Source organism: Drosophila ananassae, chromosome XR (assembly GCF_017639315.1).
Source record: "Drosophila ananassae strain 14024-0371.13 chromosome XR, ASM1763931v2, whole genome shotgun sequence".
NCBI classification, from domain to species: Eukaryota; Metazoa; Arthropoda; class Insecta; order Diptera; family Drosophilidae; genus Drosophila; species Drosophila ananassae.
In genome coordinates, this window is record NC_057932.1 from 6,989,843 (window position 1) to 7,013,856 (window position 24,014).

General features: G+C 38.9%; 1 protein-coding gene across 1 annotated transcript; it reads right to left on the reverse strand.

Annotated features, from left to right (window-relative positions):
- Nucleotides 1-808: 808 nt before the first annotated feature.
- Nucleotides 809-9,200, reverse strand: LOC123257662 (trichohyalin-like). The gene is made up of 5 exons (XM_044717485.1): nucleotides 9,111-9,200; nucleotides 6,617-6,766; nucleotides 2,928-3,314; nucleotides 1,902-2,324; nucleotides 809-934 (listed from the first exon to the last, which is right to left on the reverse strand). The coding sequence occupies exons 1-5, from the start codon at nucleotides 9,198-9,200 to the stop codon at nucleotides 809-811; spliced, it is 1,176 nt and encodes a 391-aa protein (XP_044573420.1).
- Between the last annotated feature and the right edge of the window lie 14,814 nt (nucleotides 9,201-24,014).

Here is a 24,014-nt window from a genome sequence, read left to right on the forward strand (position 1 = left end):
TGTAAGCCTAGAATATCTCTATTATAAGCATTGAGTAGTCGGTCGGAAAATTGTCTGCGAAGAAAAATTTGTGGCTTTTTCAAGCTTGAACGTAAGGCTAATTTGTAGTCTTCAAAATTAGTATCAAGGTGGGACAGAAAATATTCAAAATTATTAAATAAAGCTGCGTCTTCATTAGGAATGGTCCTTAAAGTTTCCTTAATTTTTTTATACAAAGTTTTATGTTCTTCAACATTTACTTCGTTTTCTTCTATCGGATGCAAAACAACGGTTTCGGGCATAGGAGGGTATGGCATATTAAAACGGCAAAACTCCTGTCCGCGTAACTCTCTTAGGCAAGATGAACTGTGCTTGTGACGTTGATACTGAATTACTTCTTGTAGTTCAGGATCGTCTCCATTTGTGGTAATAAACCTATCGATAAAGTTTATTACTTGCTCGGTATTTTCGGTGTCGTCGAGCTTAGGAGCACCAGCAAGCCAGTACATGCCATAAGAATGCGGAGATCCTCTGTGCTGAAATTCGATTCTCCAATAAAAATGGGAAAGATTGAATTCCCCAAATATATCGGTTTTGAACAATTTCATTAATTGTCGCAACCTGTAATCGAAGTATCGAGAGCACGTCACTGGATCGGATCGGATTAACCGAGCCTTTTCGGAGCTGGAAAGAGCTGCCGCTTCTTCCTCGCTTATAACCCTATTATCCAATAGAAGAGAAAGGATAACTAACAGTTCATTCCACTTAGTTTCAGCAGCGGAAAGTGTTATAAAAAACGTTGGCAACCCGAATTGTCGAATCATGGCGATCACTTTCTTTTTCTCAGCCTCCCAATGAGCTGGTGCAGACCGTAAGCCTTTAAGGATGTGGTAGCCATCATCATGTTGCACAAGTCTATGTACAAAAGACTCATCTCGCAGATTACCAGCGGTAACTGATCCGGATTTTTTGCGTAAAGCAATGGAAATTGAATTTTGTATACGCTGCATTTCGTAAAATTTATACATATATAAAACTTTAGGAACCACAGCGCAACGACGGTCATAAAAACGGATTTGGGATCTGGCTTTTTTTGCGTAGGTTGTATTTCCTTTAAATATTTCTCCGCAAGAAATAGTTGGAAATGAAAGTTCCTCTGCATCTTCGTCAAGCGTTAAGCTTGTTGGGCGGCGGCCTTCTCCCGGTGCCAATGCAATGCGTTGAATTGCAGTATCATTATTTTCCAATAATGTTTCATGGCCTCCGGGATTTAAATTTTCCTCGAGCTCTACAGCATTTTGGGATTGGTGCTGCTGCTGAAGAAGTTGCTCTACCGCTTCGCGATCAGATTCATCCGCAATAAAAGGAATTTCATTACTTCCTTGAAGTTGTGCTAGCCATGACTCGTTAAGTGAAATGTTGTGCTTCCTGTAGAGCTCGGTATTCACTAAGTACCGTACAGCTTCAAGGACCCGAGCGGGTCGAATAGTTTCAGTCATGAAATTGTGAGCGTACTCTAGCCTCCTTTTTAAATGGACTTGGATGACATGAGTAGAGTCGAAAGAGCGCGGAAGCGCAGTCACAATGTCAGGGACTGAAATTGGAACGTTCACCACAGCGCCTCGGATACCGCATTGCCTTTCATAGCCGAGAGAAATAATCCTCATGAAAGGGATTCTCGGTGAAATCAGGCGCTCTTCGAGGCAGGTGAGTCCATTTAAGCACTCGGGGATTTCGGGAAAGTCGAAACCATTCGAAAGGCAGAGTGATGGGAGTTTGCCTAAAGAGACGGCACGACGGCAGGTGTTGCAAAAATTATATTTGCCGGACGGACTGGAAAATTTTCTCGACAAATAGAAAGCGTTGCCAACATTTAGGAGGGGAAATTTAGAGGAGATAGCAAGGATGTATAATCCACTTACCTGCGAACGGAACCACGTTCCTCCACAGCAGACACAAATTTCCGTTGGTCCTTCCTTTATGTTCCTGTGATAAAGATCCCTCGCCGATGATCGAATCCTATGACGCTGTAGTTCCCGTTCCTGTTTCATCTCATCCTCAGAAAGGGATGCTCTTGCGTCCATGTTCCTTTGTGACTGCCTTTGGGAGGCATCCAGTCGGTTTTGGGGGTCCATCCTAAAGTTGATTAGCCGATCCTCTGCCATTTGTCGAATTTGAGATGTGTTCATCCGTTGCTCCTGCGATCTTGCGATGGGATTTCTCCTGGTTGCTCTCCTGTTATTGGCGTCCATTTCCCGTTCTCGCTGCCTCTCTTCCGGATTCCTTCGTCGTTGTCGGTGCTCCTCAGTATTTCTCTCCTGTTCCCTTGCATGTTCCTCCGAGTCCTGCCGATGATAAGCGCGCGCTGCGGCATCCCGAATCCGTTCAGGAATTCGGTACTCCGGGTCGGTCCTCCGAGCGGCATGGTCAGCAGTATTTTGCACCTGCTCTCGTCGTCGCTCCTCGGGGTCCTCTCGGCGTGTCGCGCGTGCCTCCATATCCCGAATACGTTCCGGAATTCGATGGTCCGGAATTGTCCTCCGAGCAGCATGGTCAGCAGTGTTTTGCACCTGCTCTCGTCGTCGCTCCTCGGGGTCCTCTCGACGGGTCGCGCGCGCCTCCATATCCCGAATCCGTTCGGGAATTCGATGGTCCGGAATGGTCCTCCGAGCGGCATGGTCAGCAGTGTTTTGCACCTGCTCTCGTCGTCGCTCCTCGGGGTCCTCTCGGCGGGTCGCGCGCGCCTCCATATCCCGAATCCGTTCGGGAATTCGATGGTCCGGAATGGTCCTCCGAGCGGCATGATCAGCAGTATTTTGTAACTGCTCTCGTCGGCGCTCCTCGGGGTCCTCTCGGCGGGTCGCGCGCGCCTCCATATCCCGAATCCGTTCGGGAATTCGGTACTCCGAATCGGTCCTCCGAGTGGCATGATGAGCAGTATCTTGCACCTGCTCTCGTCGGCGCTCCTGGGGGTCCTCTCGGCGATCGGCACGTGCCTCCATATCCCGAATCCGTTCGCGACTTCGGTACTTCGGATCGTTCCTCCGAGTGGCATGATGAGCAGTATCTTGCACCTGCTCTCGTCGGCGCTCCTGGGGGTCCTCTCGGCGATCGGCACGTGCCTCCATATCCCGAATCCGTTCGCGACTTCGGTACTCCGGATCGGTCCTCCGAGTGGCATGATGAGCAGTATCTTGCACCAGCTCTCGTCGGCGCTCCTCGGGGTCCTGTCGGCGATGAGCATGTCCTTCAGCATCCCGAATTCGCTCAATGTTACGGATTCTTTCACTTCGCCTCCAAGTGGCGCGCGCTGTGGCTTCCCGTGCCCGACTTTCCTCCCGCAGTTCGGGTTATTGGCGCGAACATTGGCGATGTGTTCAGAATTCCGAACCCTTATTTGGGATGCATTTTGTTCGTAGCGAGCCCTGCTTCTATTTAAAGCAGCTTGTCGGCATTGCTCCTGTGACAATTGTGATATACGTGGCATCTTTTTTGGTGCTAGTTGAAAAATTATAAAAATTATAATACCCTCTGCAAGGGTATAATTATGAAAATGGGAAATTATAGAAATTAATTATTTGGAAACGTAAATAAGAAATAATAGCAAATAAGAATTGTTAAGATGAAAGTTGGGTGATTGACTTACCAAATTTTTTGTTTCAAATGTAATTTGAAAACTATTTTTAAATACACTATGCACTATATTTTCGTTCTATAGAGATACTTTTCTCACACTTATTTTTGCTTTTAAAAAATACTTTTTTCACACTCACTTTTTAAAAAATACTTCTCACTGTTATCTGGCAGAGTAACGTCGTCACTCAGTTGAGTGTCATTGACTGATCTGCGGATTAGTGGATGTGCCAATATATAGCCAAGTTAGGTAATATCCAAAATAATAAACAAATTGACCTTAACCCTTGAGGGTTACGCAATTTTATCCATTTTTAAAAAGGTAATAAAAACCATGTTTTATATCTACCTGTTCTGTAATTTTGGGGTTATAAATATTTGCCGTCACAATTTTTAGGATCATTTTATTTCCGACTCAACCAATCAGAAACAGGGTATTACCTGTTATTATAGGTGCCAAAGTTCGTACCTGAGATATCTGTTGTGCAATTTATCCCTTGCACGTGTCCTTGTAATGACCCTTGCAGGTGTTCATTAAAGCAAGGGATAAATCCCATGGACATATAAAAACCCCTATATCTAAAAGGGCTGTAGACCCAACATAAAATTCATTTAAATTTTATGATTGTTAGACCCACAAAATCCCATTATTCGATATCAATATTTTGAATTTGTACCTACTCTTTGAGTGTTTGGCTGAATGGGATAAAAATGTTTTTTTTTTTTAAATGGATGATGATATGAAAAAATTTACCATATGAATATTTAACTTTATAGAAAATTCTGCAAGGAAATTAACTTCGGCTCCGCCCGAAGTTAGCTTTCCTTTCTCGTTTTCTTTTTTTTTTATACCCTTGCAGAGGGTATTATAATTTTGGTCAAAAGTGTGCAACGCAGTGAAGGAGACATCTCCGACCCTATAAAGTATATATATTCTTGATCAGGATCACCTCCTGAGTCGATATGAGCATGTCCGTCTGTCCGTCTGTCCGTCGGTCCGTCTGTCCGTCTGTCTGTTTCTACGCAAACTAGTCTCTCAGTTTTGGAGCTATCGAGATGAAACTTTGCACACATCCTTTTTTTCCTTGCAGGTAGTATATAAGTCGGAACGGCCGGGATCGGTCGACCCTATTCTATAGCTGCCATATAACTGATTGATCGGAAATGCCATAACATTGGTGTTTTTTAAGTTAGTTTTTAAGTTAAGACTTTCCACACATGTTATATTTGGCCAAAATATCTTGTGTACAAAATTTCATAAGGATCGGATGACTATATCCTATAGCTGTCATAGATCGATCGGAATTGGCATAACTTTGATGTTTTTTAAGTTAGACAGATGGGACTTGGTACGGATTCTATTTGGAACAAAATAATTTGACTTGTCAAATTTCATAGGGAACGGCCAACTATATCCAATAACCATATAACTGAAAGATCCGAAATGGCACAACTGCAAGGGTATATCAACTTCAGCTCCGCCCGAAGTTAGCTTTCCTTTCTTGTTCAAGTTAAATTTGATGAAAGCCAGACATTTAGACCAGACATGAGAAATTCGCTCTTCCTAGTTGATCCAAAATATCATCAATTCTAGGTAGCGGGAATTTATCCGACAACAGTTTTTTATTAATTTGACGATAGTCAATTACTAATCGCCATTTTTATACCCTTGCAGAGGGTATTATAATTTTGGTCAAAAGTGTGCAACGCAGTGAAGGAGACATCTCCGACCCTATAAAGTATATATATTCTTGATCAGGATCACCTCCTGAGTCGATATGAGCATGTCCGTCTGTCCGTCTGTCTGTCTGTCCGTCTGTCTGTCTGTCTGTCGGTTTCTTTGCACACACCCTTCTTTCCTTTGCAGGTAGTATATAAGTCGGAACGACCGGGATCGGTCGACTATATCCTATAGCTGCCATATAACTGATTGATCGGAAATGCCATAACTTTGGTTTTTTTTAAGTTAGAGGGTTGGGACTTTCCACACATGTTATATTTGACCAATATCTTATGTACAAAATTTCGTAAGGATCGGCCGACTATATCCTATAACTGTCATAGAACGATCGGAATTGGCATAACTTTGGTGGTTTTTAAGTTAGAAAGATGGGACTTGGTACAGATTTCTCTTTGGGCAAAATAATTCAATGTGCCAAATTTCATAAGGATCGGCCGACTATATACGATCCGCTATATATCTAATAATATAAAATGCGTGGCGCCACCTAGCGGACTGCGACTGAACTGCAAGGGTATATCAACTTCGGCTCCGCCCGAAGTTAGCTTTCCTTTCTTGTTTCTTATCAGATCCGGGAAGTGATTTATTCGGAACGAATAACAGTGCGCTGGTATAGGCTGATACAGACGGTTTTACTATTTTATTGTCTTTTAATTTTTGTACCTGTCTATTAATTTAATCTTTCTGACTATGTGAACTTCTATAATCCTTTATGTTAACTTGTTCATCATCCTTCAATCTTAGCTTTTGCTTGTAAAAATTGTTGGTAGCGATTGATTATATTTTAATCTGTGACTATTTACTTTTTGATCATTACTGGTTGTATTCAATAATCGGAAAAATGCATTTTTGGTTGTTGCGACCGTGTTCGCATGGTCTGTCAGAACTTTATGTTATTGGAACATAAATAGGGAAATTCAAATTATTTGGTCTCATTATGATCCAATCTTCATTTGGCTTGAAGTCTAATTGGAAATTGAATTTCTTAATGAAATCAATGCCTATTATTCCATCACATTATGAAGTGCAAATTTACTAAGTGAAAATCGTGTGGAATTATGTATTTACCTGTCTGTATCTCTATTGAAATTAGTCCGTTCGACTGTATTATATTGTGGCCTTGGATATTGATTTTCTTGTTGTTTTGGATATCATTAAAGATATCAGAATTTTCCTTTAACAGAGATATGTCTGCACCAGTATCTATTAAATATATTTAAGCTAAGATTGATTGTATGAACCGCTCAACTGCCTACTGCCTACATCTGAAGGGCGAGAGTTTTCCGACTTATTCTGAGCCTCTTGAGTTTCCTCTATATTATTGATATAATTGGAACTGTTGTAGTTGTTGTAATTAATCTTACGACCTCGAGAGTTTCCCCTGAAATTTCCACGTCCGCGACTTCCACCACGCTGTGAATAATTTTTAAAATAAAGGACAGTATTAGGTTGTTCAGTTACTTCCGTGCAACTGTTTACGAATTTGGATATGGCATCATTCATGATGTTGACGGTGCCAGCCTGCATGATAAGGTTTACCTTATCAATTGCGCAATTATTTGCCATTACCTTAACTGCAGACTGTGTAGAATAACTTCTGGCTAACGCAAGTGGAAGGCCGTCCGTTATGTACGCACTTTGTAAAGCTTTTGTCATTTGCTCAACCTCTGATGTATATTGGTTAGCAGTTTTGTTACGTTGCTGTAGGATCATCAATTTAGCTGACAATACTTCTACAGTTTCACCATTTCCATTTATCTTTAGTCCGGAAATGACTACAGATATAGTTGTTTCATTTCCGATTAAGTTTCTGGCGACACCTTTTAGTTTTGTTTTTATTATTGAAATAGTAAATTGTTCGTGTTCGCCTTTTATTGATTCTATAATCTCCTTTTTTTCTGCGTTACCATCAAATACTGGTATAAGCTTTGATGTAGTGTTGATAAAATCAGTATTTGATTGTGCCATTGTAATAAATTTTTCTTCGAGCTATTATCTGAATCTGCAAAATTGTCCAATTCAGACATTAGTATAGCTGGGATAGTGAGATTATTTATTTCTTCCTCTTCCAAATCTTGTTGGTCAATAACTTCTTTTGATTCTGGTTCGTCACCAGTTTCAATTATTATTAAAGTATTAAGAATATTAGGTATTGAAATATCAAGCTTGAACCTATCTCTAAAAGATGTTAGATTGGATCTTAGTCTGATCAAAAACTTTGATACTCGAGACCAATGATCTTGATTTAACTTGTCTCTGTGTTCATATATTAGTATTCGAGCTTCATTAAAGCATTTAACTAATATTTCTACGTGTTTCTTCACCTTTGTTTTCTGTATCGGTCTATTTTTCCTAAGTGATTTATGTGATTTGTTAAATTCTTCTTTAATGTTTGACAGTTTTTTTTGATAATTTATTCGATTCCATTATATTATTTCTTAGAAACCATCATAACATTTGCCCTACCTAAAACTGAATGTTTATCTATTCTTGATTTCACTTGCGCACCCGGAATTGTTGTACACACCCGGAATTGTCTATATAAAAGATTTCTAGCTCGTACTCACTCACAGGGGTTTTAGATACTAACTGCTGAACTCTTATACTGAAATATGGGTCCCTTTCATATGTTTTGTTTATGACTCTTTGTGTATTCATACTTGGATACACATACATATATATAGATAGATGGAAAGTTGAGACCTCTTCGTCTCAGGTTTAAAAATTGTAGATGGATGCCACGACTTCTTAGTCGGTTATAGGCTGATAGTGACGGTATTTGATAAAAAACATCTTTCGACTTTCTTATCGAGTAACAAAGGTTTCACAAAAAAAAGACTTCAGTTTAGTCTTACAATTAATTTATTTGTACATGCGTACTGTTTCAAGTCTGCTTAATTACTAATCTTAGCATAAGCTAGGCTTCAAGCTTTTTAGTGGAAGCTTAGCTGCCGTGTACTAACTGTACATACATGAACTTAAAGTTAGGGTATGTGTGGGTGTACATGACTATATATATTTTGTTTCAAATATTCTTTATTTTATTTCATTTTCGTTCCTTTTTTTTTTTAATAACATTTTATTATATTTTGCATCATTAATATTTAATGTTTGTGTGCTTTGTTGTCCATTTTTTTTTAATTTTGCCCAAGTCGTTTTCTTGGCTCATATATCTTTTTTTTAACATTTATTGTGAAGTTTGTATAATTTATAAAAGCAATTAGCACACATTATGACAACAATTATTAATAGCATAATATTTAAAAATTCCAAATTAATGTTATTTGGTTAAACTTTATTTATTACGTTACTAGTGGAATCCACTGACTTAACGTTTACTATATCCATTGTTTTTTTTGGAAAATTAAAATTATAATTATAATTATCACCAATTTCATCACTGAATTTACTTATCGCATTACTTCTCATCTATTCTTTCTTATATATTTTTTTTTGTTTCTTTTACATTTATCCTACCTATTGTTTCGCATAGCTTTACGGGCTAAACGAGGGGAAATGGTTCCGCACGCTTTTAAAAAAATTTTATATTATGTATTTTACGAGAGTGAGTTGCAGCAATTGGGCGTCTCTCTGTGAGGCTTGTTTTTAAAAAATCAAGCTCGGCCTGCAACTTTTGTGCAGTCGACCACGCGGGAGGCGGTGTTTTAGTAAATAACAGCCACTAAATGTGTGTTATTCTTTTATTCACCTTATTTTTAACACCTCCGCGTCCTCCCATTGCTTGCACTCAACTCACTCTGTTATTTTTATTCTCCGTTTTCCTCGCATGTTGTTGGTTTGGCTGTTGCTGCTGCTGGTTTTGCTGGAACATCATCTTATCGGTCATTCTGCGCAAGACAGGTTTTCTTGTTGGTCTACTATTGTGCTTGCTGCTGCTGTTATTGTTGTTCATTGATTTTGTTGTTTGATTATGCGTTCACTTTTTTTTCAGGTTCTTTTGAACTGAAGTCACGGTCGCCATGTATAATTAAAACGATGTGACTTATCCAGTTCAGTGTCTGTATTCGAATGTTCTCTTGTTTTCTTACATTAAGGCTTGCTTGTTGACGGCGCAGTGGCAGAGCAGCCGTTTTATATATTTTATTGTAAGTAATGTTACAGTATGTAGAAACGGGTAGAAACGGGCAATGCAGGCACATATGTATATAAGTGGTCAGCGTGGAAACCATGCTGACTCGGCTCTAAGTGGTGAATGCAATTGCACATCATATTACGTATGCACTTGAAATGTGTTTGGGCACTTGGCTCTCTGTCATTGAGTGACAAAGGCAATGCCCTGTGTACATTATTGGTATAACAACAAAGTGTTGCAACTTCGGCTAACAAAGTGTTGCCGCTCAACATTTATGTTGTGTAATAAGAACTCATGTGTGCATACACCACAGCACAACCCAAATCTGACAACGCACAACATGCTTAAAAAAGGGTCCACCAAGACTGCCCTCCTCCTCTCTATGGTCTTCTCTCGTCTTCTAAGGAACATAGCTGTTAATTCGATTCTATGTAAGATAAAAGACTGCCCTCCTCCTCTCTATGGTCTTCTCTCGTCTTCTAAGGAACATAGCTGTTAATTCGATTCTATGTAAAATAAAAGAGGAAGGCTGCAGGATAGCGGATGACGTCGCAATCCTGTTCACAAGGATATACCCACAGACGCTCTTCGATCTCATAGGCGCGAAATTACAAACCTATCCAAATGGGCAAGCAGCAATTGCCTGGGAGCATATGCACATAAAACTCAGTTATGTCTTCTTAGCAGGAAATACAAAATTCCGCCCCTCATTCCTGAAGCTGGATCGTCATTCCTGATAGAGAGGAATGGGGGGACCAAATCCCAGGCCCAGAAAACGCGCTAAACTTCTATACTGATGACTCCAAACTAAACAATAGAGTAGGATTGGGAATATACTTCGAACAATTAGGTATCAGAGCCTAGAGCCTTTTACACTACCCAATCACTGCAGCGCCTTTCCGACCAAGGTAATAGCCATAAAGGAAGCACTAAAATACCTAAAAATACACAACTTCACACAAAGAGAAGTCAATATATACAGTGACAACCAAGTGCCTATAAAATCGATCAGCTCAGTCACCAGCAACTCAAAAACAGTCTCAGACTGAAGATCATCTCTCCACGAGACGGCCAACCAGTATGACATAAGCCTCATCTAGGAGTAATCGCGAAGTGGCTGGCATAGGGTGACCTAGAGGGTACCGGTGTACCAATAGCGTCTACAAACTTCAACTCAGGAAGGCCAACAAAAGAGAAATCCTGCTTTTATGGGACATAGAGCACGGCTATAAGTCATCAAGAGACACTGGAGAGATGTAGCACATGCTAGGCGAATGAACTTACCCCACAACGACTACTGCCGCAGATGTAGGGACGAAGAAGAGGAAGAAACTGTCGAGCATCTTTTTTGCCGCTGCCGAGCTCTGCAGTCGCTCAGACTTCAACACCTAGATGATTGGTTTCTCAACGACATCTCGATGATGTCAGAAACAGATCCAAACAGGATAGAAAAATTAAAAAAATATTGTACCGTTTTTAAATATACATTGTATTTTAGAATTTGGATCGGCAATGAAAAACATAAACGGCCAAACATTGGTGACCCCGACGTTATATAATTAATAAAATTAACATTTTCACGAACATAAAATAGAACCAGTGCAAATATTTGGTTCAGATTTGCCCAGTGTTTAAACATATGTACATTTTTTTATAATCCGTGGCTGGAAAAAAAAAAATTTTGTATTTATAAATCGTTTCTTAACTAATATAAATAAATACATAAAATAATCATAAAATACGACCGTCAATTGTTATCCGGTCCGCTATTTATATCATACTTACAAGTTAAGGACCATGGTCCTTCGTGAGGACAAATGCCCCCTCATCTGAGGATCGTTGTAAAAGTTTTCATCGGTGTAGACGTATATTCCCGAACTTGACCGTTTGTGTTCCTATAATTCTGTTTCGAAAAGATTTGATTGATGGTTCACATTTTAGTAATTGAATTTATTTTATACGAATTGACAAAATGGATTTTAAAGTATGAAAAAGTTCTGTTCCGCTGTGTGTCTGAATTAAGACTAAATATTCCTAAGCGCTCATTTGTTCTCCAATCGTCTGTCTCAGCCCAACCGTGTTGCAGCGTCAGCGCTTCGTGCCGTCGTTGTCGGTGCAGTGAAATTTGAATCCGCTGACTCTGATGGGCAGTGAGCGCTAGCAGTTTCATTTCCGCTAGGCGATTCTGCAACTTTTTCCGGCAAATTGCCCGGCCCGTTGGTGATGGTGAGGGGAACGCTTAGTTAGCGGATAATACCTTAAAGGGATTTTGGGTATATGTTGAACTAAAATGGCTAAGGAGTAGAGGATGAAAGTTGTTAGTCATTCTACTAGAAACGTTAAATTGTAAGCGTTTTAGTAGATGGTGACTGTGTACATCAATAAGAATAGTTTTTTTTGGGTTTTGTTATTCATCGGGCAGTAAGCGGGCATCCGCGCCATAAGCGGTGCCGGCGATGCGCTCTTGTTGCCGCCTCTAACAAGTATCCTCACACACTTTCCCTCTTCTACACTATAGTACCTACACACCCCTTATCCCAACACACCATTTCATACCGTGCCGGATTAAGCCATTACTCGACCCGCGCCGAGAGTCAGCATGGCTGTGGGTCCTTTGCAGAGATTGCGAAAAGCCGCATCCTGCTCAGGCTTATCGATAGGGGATAACCCCGACGGCACAGTCTCAAGGGATAAGCGATTATGAGCAGTCTGCAGAGCTATACAAGTCTGCGGTAGACTAGGATGTAACGAACTGTTTTTGCTAGTTGGTGCTCCCATCAAATGCCGCGGCTAGCTCACTGAGTTTACTTCTGCCCAAGCCCAGAAATAACACAAGGGGCTTCGTTTCACAAATATCCCCTTTATTTTTATAATGGTTACAAAGGAAGAATCTCATCGGCTGCTCGGCTCAGCTGATCGACCGCTCGTCCTCCTGTCGTTCCCCGGTCACCGTTCCGGATTGGTGCCAATACACACGCCCCCAAAGCTTTCACCCAGAACGACGTGTGGTCTTGGTGCCTGGCGCCGGTTCCGCTCACGGTTCCCTCCGTTTGGACTCACGTGCTCCAGTTGCGGGGCCTTTGCTGCCCCTCTCCTGCCACTGTCGCTGCTCCCGTTGCTGCTCTCCTGTCGTCGCTGCTGCTTCTGTCGTCGTCGTTGCTCCTGTCGTTGTCGCTGCTCCTGTCGTCGTCGCTGCTCCTATCGTCGTCGCTGCTCCTGTCGTCGTCGCTTCCTTTGTCGCTGCTCCTTTCACCGTTGATCTTCTCCTCGCTGCTTCTCTTCTGTGGGCGCCGTGGATCATTGATATCCTTGCCTCACTGGGAATGTTCTTTTGCCGTGGCCTGCACCTAATCCGTGTTAGCAGACCAATAGGCTGATCTCTTAGGCATACGCCGGGCAGGATACGCTTCTTGGTGCCCGGCGGCCGGATCAGGGCACGAAGGCCCTACCTACCCCACAGGACACGCCCCCGGTTGCGATCGCCACTCGCCTCCAAACACCTCCGTGCCTACGCTCTGCAGGATTTATGGTTGACCAGAGATTTGGTGTCGAGCCTTCTTTACTTCAGGTGATCAGGAGGAGACATAGGCACTGTAGAATTAAAAAGATGTGGCTTATCCAGTTCAGTGTCATTATTCGAATGTTCTCTTGTTTTCTTACACTAAGGCTTGCTAGCTGTCGGCGCAGCGGCAGAGCAGCCGTTTTATATATAAAAAATGTAACTTATGTATGTAGAAACGGACAGAGAGTTATGCATGCTCATATGTGTATAAGTGGCCAGCGTGGGAACCATGCTCATATGAACAATAATTATGTCGCAATCCTGTTTACAAGGAAATACCCACAGACGCTCTGCGATCTCATGATAGAGAGGAATGGGGGGACCAAATCCCACGCCCAGAAAATGCACTAAACTTCTATACTGATGACTGATGACTAGAGTAGGATTGGGAATATACTCCGAACAACTAGGCATCAGAGCCTAGAGCCTTTTACACTACCCAATCACTGCAGCGCCTTTCCTACCAAGGTAATAGCCATAAAGGAAGCACTAAAATACCTAAAAATACACAACTTCACACAAAGAGAAGTCAATATATATGCAGTGACAACCAAGTACCTATAAAATCGATCAGCTCAGTCACCAGCAACTCAAAAACAGTCTCAGACTGAAGATCATCTCTCCACGAGACGGCCAACCAGTATGACATAAACCTCATCTGGGAGTAATCGCGAAGTGGCTGGCATAGGCACCACCACACCGCTCTATGGTGACCTAGAGGGTACCGGTGTACCAATAGTGTCTACAAACTTCAACTCAGGAAGGCCAACAAAAGAGAAATCCTACTTTTATGGGACATAGAGCACGGCTATAAGTCATCAAGAGACACTGGAGAGATGTAGCACATGCTAGGCGAATGAACTTACCCCACAACGACTACTGCCGCAGATGTAGGGACGAAGAAGAGGAAGAAACTGTCGAGCATCTTTTTTGCCGCTGCCGAGCTCTGCAGTCGCTCAGACTTCAACACCTAGATGATTGGTTTCTCAACGACATCTCGATGATGTCAGAAACAGATCCAAACAGGATAGAAAAATTAAAAAAATATTGTACCGTTTTTAAATATTTGGTATTTTAGAATTTAAATCGGCAATGAAAAACATAAATGGCCAAACATTGGTGACCCCGACGTGATATAATTAATAAAATTAACATTTTCACGAACATAAAATAGAACCAGTGCAAATATTTGGTTCAGTTTTGCCCAGTGTTTAAACTTATGTAAATTATATGTTTAAATTGCCAATTTAAAATAAAAAACAAGAAAGTAAAGCTAACTTCGGGCGGAGCCGAAGTTTATGTACCCTTGCAGTTGAGTCGCAGTCCGCTAGGTGGCGCCACGCATCTTATATTATTAGATAAATAGCGGATAGCATATAGTCGGCCGATCCTTATGAAATTTGGCAAATCAGATTATTTTGTCCAACATAGAATCTGTACCAAGTCCCATCTTTCTAACGTAAAAAACACCACCTTCCGATCCTTATGAAATTTTGTACAAGATATTTTGGTTAAATATAACATGCGTGGAAAGTCTCAACCATCTAACATACAAAAAAAAACAAAGTTATGGCATTTCCGATCAATCAGTTATATGGCAGCTATAGGATATAGTCGACCGATCCCGACCGTTCCGACTTATGTACTACTTGCAAGGAAAAGAAGGATGTGTGCAAAGTTTCAACTCAATAGCTCCAAAACTGAGAGACTAGTTTGCATAGAAGCCGACAGACGGACAGACGGACATGCTTATATCGACTCAGGAGGTGATCCTGATCAAGAATATATATACTTTATAGGGTCGGAGATGTCTCCGTCACTGCGTTGAACACTTTTGACTAAAATTATAATACCTGCAAGGGTATAATAAAAATTAAGATTTTTATTTTATAAATTTTATTTTTAACTATTAAGAATGAGTTATAAAGATATCCTATTGGATTGATCGTTGATTATAAACTGATTTTACAAATTCAATTTTCTTATAACTATAGCTTTTATCGGTGACAGCGACGCTGGCAGCATAGATGGACTTTGGTTGAATAGTTGTGATTGGTCAGAGTTTTATGCTGACATGTAGGTTCCCAGGATGGGCACTTGTTTATGAATTTAGAGCAACAGGAGTTTGATGTTTACGTCTACTGTTGTCGATGTCGGTATTTCTATTGGATGTCTATTATATTTGTTTTGGTTGCATATTGTACAGTTTTTTATATATTCTTTAAGTTTTATAAATAATTGTGGCCAATAATACAGTCTATTTATTTGTTTGTAGTTTTCATCTAAACCTCTGTGAGCGCGGCAATGAGTCGCCTCAATAACAAAGGCTTTATCCTCATCATTCTCTACGTCACGGGCAAAAATTCTTGTAAAAAGAAATTTGTTTACAAAGTTGTCTTTTAGAGGTTTTTGTAAAATATAAAGATCTTCTAGCGTACAGTGGAGGCCTACAGTTATATTCGATTGAATGAATTCTCTCTAAATTGTTATTAAATTTTCTGTGTCTTGTGTTGTTGAATATATTTATTGATTCGTGAATTGTAAATCTTCCAGTAGTGATTAGGAGTTGAATTTTAAATTTATTGAGTGGCTTTTTTGTTTCTTCAATTACATATTCAAAACTGCTTTCTGCGGAATGAATTGTGTTATCTTCTGATCTATTATCTGATAAATCTGTTTCTGTTAGATTATTGATCTGTATTCTGGACAAAGGACATTCGTAGTTCCTGGACATTCGTAGTTCCTGGTTGATATTTAATAATTGTAGTAAAACTTTGTATAAATAAGTACCACCGTTTCATTTCTATGTTTGGGTTTTTGTCTGATATAGAATACGCTAATGGTTGATGATCTGTATGTATTTCTATTCCTACTACTCCGTATAAATAATTTCTGAGATTCTTTAATGCCCAAACTATAGCTAATAATTCCTTTTTGTTAGTTGCATATGCTTGTTCGGTTTTATTTAGGGTCTTTGATATAAACGTTATTGGTTTGCCTTCTTGTGATAGTACCGCTCCCAGTGCTACGTTTGAAGCGTCTCACATAGGAGTATTTATCAAAAAAAGCCGGACAAAATTGAAAATCGTGAAGTGCGTTTAAGCTCATCAAAACTGTACTTTTGCTCATCTCGAATAACGGCCTCATCTATAAACAGACCCCCCTTTCGCCACAGTCCACTTACTTCGTGACGACGGCGTTCGCAAGTGCGTTATTGTGCTTTTTGGGGGTCTTTGTTTTTGGTGCTCTAGTATAATCGCAGTAGTTTTGTGTTCAATAATAAATTCGTCTAGCGGACAAGTGGAAAAAAACGACTTGATCATGGAATTAGAAGGTAAGTACTGTATAAAAATAACTTTATAAGTTATTTCTTTATTATATTTTGATTTATACATTCAATTTTAGAAAACCCTTTTTTTATTAATTTTTTTTTTATGAAATTTACAATATATTAGTGATTTTATTTATGTGTCGCGCCTTGTCGCCTGGAACTTTTTATGTAGGAATAAAATATACTCTGTCGATAACTTAAAAGAAAAAAAACATTTCCCCCCAACGCACCCCATTTTTTTTTTTAGTTTTTCAAAGTCTGTGATCATTATTTTCATAAAATCGACATCCAGAAGGTTTTTCGAAAACCCAGAATGCTCTTCACGAATAACAGGAGTCACCGTAGAATTATTAAAAATGTTCCAAGTTATCCTTGAGATTGTATCATGTGGACGCGAGATCGATCCGAATAAATTTGATATCTATGCACAAAAGACTGCTCGATTGTACGTTGATCTGTATGGCTTAAATTTTTTTTTTTTTTTTTTCAAATTTTTTTATTATATTTTTTTTACGTGAAATTATGATTTAGTATTAGCTTCCAATTCATAAAGAATAAAAAAATGCTAAAAAATAATTTTGTCCGGATTTTTATTTCAAATACTCCTATGTGCGTCTGTTGTTAGAATAAATCTTTTACTATAATCTGGTTGGATTAATTCGATTTGATTTAATAAATTTTGTTTAAGTTCGTTAAACGCTTTTATGGCTGCATCATCTAACTGTATTGACATTTTTTTGGACATATTTTTTGATATTTTTCCATTTTGGCCCCCTAGATACGTGGTCAATGGTTTCGCTATAAAAGCATAATTGCGGACAAATTTTCTATAGTAGCAGTTAATCCAAGAAAACTTCTGAGTTCCCTAATGTTTTTTGGTATTGGGTATTTCTGAATTGCTGCTATTTTTTCTGGATCTGTTTTAATCACGTTGTAAAAAACTACATATCCAAGGAAGCTTGTCTCTTTAAAAAAAAATTGGATTTTTCAAAAGAAATTTTCATATTTGCTTCTAATAAAATGTTAACTATTTTTGTTAGATCGGTATAGTGATCTTCTATTGAATTTGAAAAGATTATAATATCGTCCATATAGACGTGACAGATTTTTCCAACTTGATCTCTTAATGTGTCGTCCATGGATCGTTGGAAAATTCTTGGGGCGTTTGTTAACCCGAAAGGCATTCTTAGATATTCATATTTTCCATTATTTATTGAAAACGATGTTTTTTCTATGCCGGTTTCTTTCATGAGTAACTGATTCTAAATAAATTGTAGAACAAAATTTTGCTTTTCCTAGATTTGCTAATATAACGCTTGGGTTCTGCATTGGATATCTATCAGGAATTTTATTTTCACTTAGTTTCTTAAAGTCAATGACAAGTCTTAATTTTGGAGTGCCGTCTTCATTATAACCTTTTTTTGGCACTACAAGGACTGGAGAACTATATGGTCTCCTGCTGGGTCAAATTATGTTTTCATCCAACATTCTTTTAATTTCTTTATTTACAAATTCTGCCACCGATTGGGCATAAGGATATTGCTTACTATATATTGGTCTGTCGTGTTCTAGGTTTATTTCACCTCTGATATCGGTTCTGAACGGGATTTGCATGTTTATTTTCGAGTGTTCCTCTTTTATATGTTTTATTATTATTTCTCGGAGTTTTTCCATTTGGTTCTCCGGTTTTAATTGAATATTATTTATTTTATCGTTTCTGACTGAAGCTTGAGAAATTGAAGTCAAATCTTCAATATTATTACCATAAGTTTTGATAGAAACACTATCACTTGAAGCGTCGGACTTTGTGCTGTTTATTTCAACCTTGGCTGAACCTGATTTGGATTCTTTTATCTTGTTGAAATATTTGTTTATCATGAATTCATTTAGAGAATGACTACTTTTTTCCTCGGTGTGCGAAGTTTTTTTGTTACACACTTTATTATGAAAAAGTAATTTTTCCTCTTTCCCATGATAGAAAATGACACCTCTTTTCGTGTCTATTATTGCTCCTATTTTTTTTAGTAAGTTATAGCCGACTAACAAGTCAGTTTCTAACCCTTCGATTTCATAAAAGATACGTTTTATATTAAAAATTGTTATTATTTGATAATATTTTATTATCGAGTATCCATTGACCGTTGATACTCTCTTGTGTATTGGAAGTTCGTTTTTATATAAAAATATTCCGCTTTTAATGTAACAAGCTGTTGCGCCTGTATCGATTAACACTATAAATTTGTTGTTATATTTTTTGTTAATTCGCACTAAATAAGGTAGGTTTGTTCCTGACCCTCTTCAAAAAAATAATCTTCTTGTATGTTGTTCACTTTCATTGTTTTATTTTGTGGTTGATTTACTGTTCCCTCATCCTTTTTATAAGAAAATTTGGACCATTTTGACTTTGTTGTACTAAAGTTTTGTTATTTAGGATGATTAAAATACGGACCTTCTTGGGTTTGGGCTGCATAATTCCCTTGACGGAAATTATTCGATTGCCATTTAGGTCTATTAAGAATTTGGATTGACGGGTCTATTTCCATTGGTTCTTCTTTTTGTTGACCTTGGAAGTTTTGCATTTGGAAATTATTATGATCATAATTATTATGTTGAGGCCAATTTTGGTTTTGATGGTTTACCCATTGGTAACCTGCCCGTGGTTTATTATAATTTGGTTTTTGTTGGGTTGGATTGAACCTCAAGAAATTAGCTTGTTTTTTTGTCCCAGCTTGAAAACCATAATATCTGCTAGCTAATTGAGCTCTAAAATTATTTGACTCAAGCTCTTCAACTTTTGCTAGGGCATTATGATGGTCAGATGGATTTAGTGAGAACAGAGTCTCTGAAATCGATCCGTTCAATCCTGAGATAAAAACTCTTAATGCGTTATTTCTAATTATTTTATTTGTTTCCTTTGTTATTTCACTTTCTTTACCATAAGTCATAATGGTTTTATTTATTAACAAAGTCATTTTTTTATTGACTTCATTATAAAATTCTGTTATTGATAATTTTCCCTGTCTTAGGAAACTTAATTCAGCTTCTAGTACATGGTCTTCTATCATTGTAGATAAAATCCAGTATAGATAATATGGCATTAAAATATAGTACTGTACCATGGTTTGTAAGGGCGTCATGAGCCGTTCCCATGATTTTATTCCTCAATATTGTTAACGCAATAAAATATTTTTTACTATTTATTTTATATAAGCCCATTGCTGTTTCTGCTGCCTCTCGCCAACCAACATATTGGGTTTGTTCCCCGTAAAATTTGGGAAGTGCTTTTACCACCTCCAAAGTCGTCTCGCAACTAACGTTCGGGTCAATTATCTGAACTTTGTAACCTTCAACTTTATTGTTTTTGTTTTCTAACTTTGAGGTTAGATCATCTACCTTTGCATTCAAATCATTTAATTGAGCATTAATTAGTCTATTTATTATTTTTTAATCGTTATGCTACTGCTAGTTCCTAGTCCACTTCTTATCATGTGTGTGTTAGCACCACCACCGTTTGCCATGTTTAAATTTTCTAAACTTTTAATTATGTCTTCCAGATTGTTTTATTGTTAGTAGTTCTTTTTTTTTGTGTTGTATATTATGAATTTAGAGATTATTCCATATATATTTAAAATTTTGTATATCTATTATTAAGAGCTAATAATTATTTATCCTCACGGTGTTGGTAGCTCCTTTCTGGTTCTTTTGATGTCGTCTTTTCTCCTTGCGTCTTCCTTCTTGATTTCTTCTCTCCTTCTTGATACGATTGATGATTTTTGTTTTGTAGTTTTGACTTTTTATTTTTTTGTTTTGCTTTCTTCTTTTTTTGAGATATATTGTGTTTTTTTTGGATTTTTACTTTTGCACTTTCTTATTGTTTTTTTTTTGTGATTTATTTATTTATTTATTTTTATTTTGCTCTATTTTATTGTTTTTTTTATCTTTTAATTTTTTGGTTTCTTTGTTAATAATATTTTTTTTTTATTTTATTGAAATTGTTGAGCTATCAGCGTTTTGATAGCGACCGAATTAATAAAGACTCCACAATTCAATTTCAATATTTTTATTGGGTCAATTTAACCCCAAAACAACGGCAGCGGCCGATCCCAACAAACCCGAATATACAAGTGCATAAATCTAAGAGCTTGCGCAGAAGCTCCATCAAAGCTCCCAAAGTGCATGCGCTACAAAAGAACAACAAAGCGCATGCGAATCTGGGAGAAACAAAGAATATGGAACAGCTGATACGGGCAATTAGTGGACCGCTGCGGCTAGTTACACTGAGAGAATTAAATAGAAATAATTATGATATTTGATGCTGGCACAAGTCCCAACATCCTCCCCCCGTTGAATTGCATCTTTCAATAAAAATCCTTAGGGGCATGGGACAGCTTCATCACATAATATTGCTGATGATCTCAAGGTCCATAATTCTCAGTTGCAGGCTGCCGTGTCCATCCAGATCCAGAGAGCGCTCGAGCCAGGCGTCAATAGAGTGGCGAGAGTGGAAGGAAACTTCTTTCCGAAATTGCGCGTAGGCGCACCTTTCGATTGCAGGATCGGGAGCCTTCACGGCTAGAGCAGCAGCCACCTTGGCAGCTGCAGACGGCGGCAGCATCGATGCGGACGACCTCCCCCCATTGGAAGGGTGCCGGCTAGAGTCCAGAATGGAGTCAGACCTGGGCGGTGACTTAATCGGCAACGGTGACAATAAACCAAATCCCGGGCCAGATGAGGGATTAAGAACAGCAGCTTTAGAAAATCCATCGCAGACAACTGCCAGATGCGATGTGGAAATAGCGACCACGGGGGGAGCGGTGGATAGCAGGGGCACTGTTGAGACGCAATTGAACAAGTCCTGGCTATCGTGATCGTTGTTCAGGTTTCGCTCCAATTTCAAATCCTGAGAACCCGATTGGATGTCGCGGTCCAGCGAAGAATCCTGACTGCATGAGCGACGATTTTCCAACAGACCACCATGCACTTTCGTAGCCTCTATGGTTGGTTTTCTCAATGACGGAGCAATGGGACCAGTGGTGCCGTCGAGACGAGTGGAGTGTTCAGGCACCCTCATGGAGTACCTTGCCATTCCCACCTGAATATCAACGCGCACATCAGCGGCAAGCTGGGAGAACTTCCAGAATAATTTGCTCCCAATTTCACTAGAGCTCAATCGCTCTAACTCATCCTGGAGTGTGGTGAATTTCTTGCGCAACGCAATTTCCAACGGCTCCAGTACCATGATGGTCAAATCGTCCTTCTGCGCTGCATGCTTGACCTTATTATGCAGGGCTTCCATCTCCTGGTAGGTCACCTCTGCTCTTCGCCGCAACAGCCTTTCCCTGCTTGCAGGAACCGAGGCACTAAATACGGCTCCAGACTCCATTATGTAAGATTTTGTGCAAGGTGCAATTTAATGGAAACAGCAGCAACAAATTTTCCTTTACAAGGTTTCCTTTATGCACTTTAATGATCTCAAATCAAACCGGGCGCGATCACGTCGGGGTCACCAAATGTTGAGCTATCAGCGTTTTGATAGCGACCGAATTAATAAAGACTCCACAATTCTATTTCAATATTTTTATTGGGTCAATTTAACCCCAAAACAACGGCAGCGGCCGATCCCAACAAAACCGAATATATAAGTGCATAAATCTAAGAGCTTGCACAGAAGCTCCATCAAAGCTCCCAAAGTGCATGCGCTACAAAAGAACAACAAAGCGCATGCGAATCTGGGAGAAACAAAGAATATGGAACAGCTGATACGGGCAATTAGTGGACCGCTGCGGCTAGTTACACTGAGAGAATTAAATAGAAATAATTATGATATTTGATGCTGGCACAAGTCCCAACAGAAATATTATTTTGAATATTTTTTTGTTTTATTTCACTTAGCTTTTCCTTTTTTAGTGTTTTTATACCCTTGCAGAGGGTATTATAATTTTGGTCAAAAGTGTGCAACGCAGTGAAGGAGACATCTCCGACCCTATAAAGTATATATATTCTTGATCAGGATCACCTCCTGAGTCGATATGAGCATGTCCGTCTGTCCGTCTGTCCGTCTGTCTGTTTCTACGCAAACTAGTCTCTCAGTTTTAAAGCTATCGAGTTGAAACTTTGCACACACCCTTCTTTCCTTTGCAGGCAGTATATAAGTCGGAACGGCCGGGATCGGTCGACTATATCCTATAGCTGCCATATAACTGATTGATCGGAAATGCCATAACTTTGGTGTTTTTTAAGTTAGAGGGTTGGAAGTTTCTACACATGTTATATTTGACCAAAATATCTTATGTACAAAATTTCGTAAGGATCGGCCGACTATATCCTATAGCTGTCATAGAACGATCGAAATTGGCATAACTTTGGTGTTTTTTAAGTTAGAAAGATGGGATTTGGTAGAGATTCTATTTTGGGAAAAACAATCTGATTTGTCGAATTTCATAAGGATCGGCTAACTATATCCTATAGCTGCCATATAACTGATTGATCGGAAATGCTATAACTTCGTTGTTTTTCAAGTTAGAAGGATGGGACTTTCTGTGCATTCTAATTTGGGCCAACTTATATGATCTGCTAAATGTCATCAGGATCGGCCGTCTATATCCTATAGCTGTCATATAACTGATTGATCGGAAATGCTATAACTTCGTTGTTTTTCAAGTTAGAAGGATGGGAGTTTCAATGGATTCCTCTTTTGGCAAAATAATTCGATTTTCCAAGTTTCATAAGGATCGGCCAACTATATACGATCCGCTATATATCTAATAATATAAGATGCGTGGCGCCACCTAGCGGACTGCGACTCAACTGCAAGGGTATATAAACTTCGGCTCCGCCCGAAGTTAGCTTTCCTTTCTTGTTTTACTTTATTTAGATGGTTGTTTTTCCTTTCTATTTATATGTTTTTTATTATATGTATTTTTAAAATTTTTTTTATTTCCGTTTAAATTAATTTTTTTTATTTCATAAATTTATTATTTTGAAACACCTTTTTTAGCATGGCCCAACGTTGGGCGCCACTTAAATTCGTTTACTTTTTAAAAAAATAATTTTTTTTTATTTCTTCTATTTTATAAACTTTCACTTAAATCCACTTTTATGCTAAACCCACTTTTCACTCCACAATTATATTTTATTCAGGCTTGGTGCAATCCTGATTCAAGACTGCTGTTCAAGCATTGAACATGATAAGAATTTCAACATAGCATGTAGGAGATCGGACCCATGGGAATAAGTGATTAACAGCATGGTTTGAAAGACGATCTCCTGCAGTCTAACCAAATATTTATGTGGTGCACTTGAAGCACTTAAGAAAGGGTCACATAGCATGTCAGCGTGCAGTCCGTTGATAAGTAGTTTTAAATAGATTTAAGATTTTCATGTATGTTTCTTGTAAGAGAATTGTAAGAAATAAAAACAGTTTTTAAACGGAACTCATTGGAGTAACACCACTATTTAAGGGGCTCCTCTTGACAACTGCCTTTGCTATTAATATCGATTTACCATTAAACCTCGGCCTAAGAGATAAACCTCAAAAAGGGCTATTTGTAAATCTAAACAATTGTCCTAAGAGACATTAAGAGAAACGGAAAATTGGCTGATGCAATAATTGACTCATTGGTGAAAACTGATAAGATCGGAAGATACATCAAACTCGGACTGGCGGCGGCGAGCC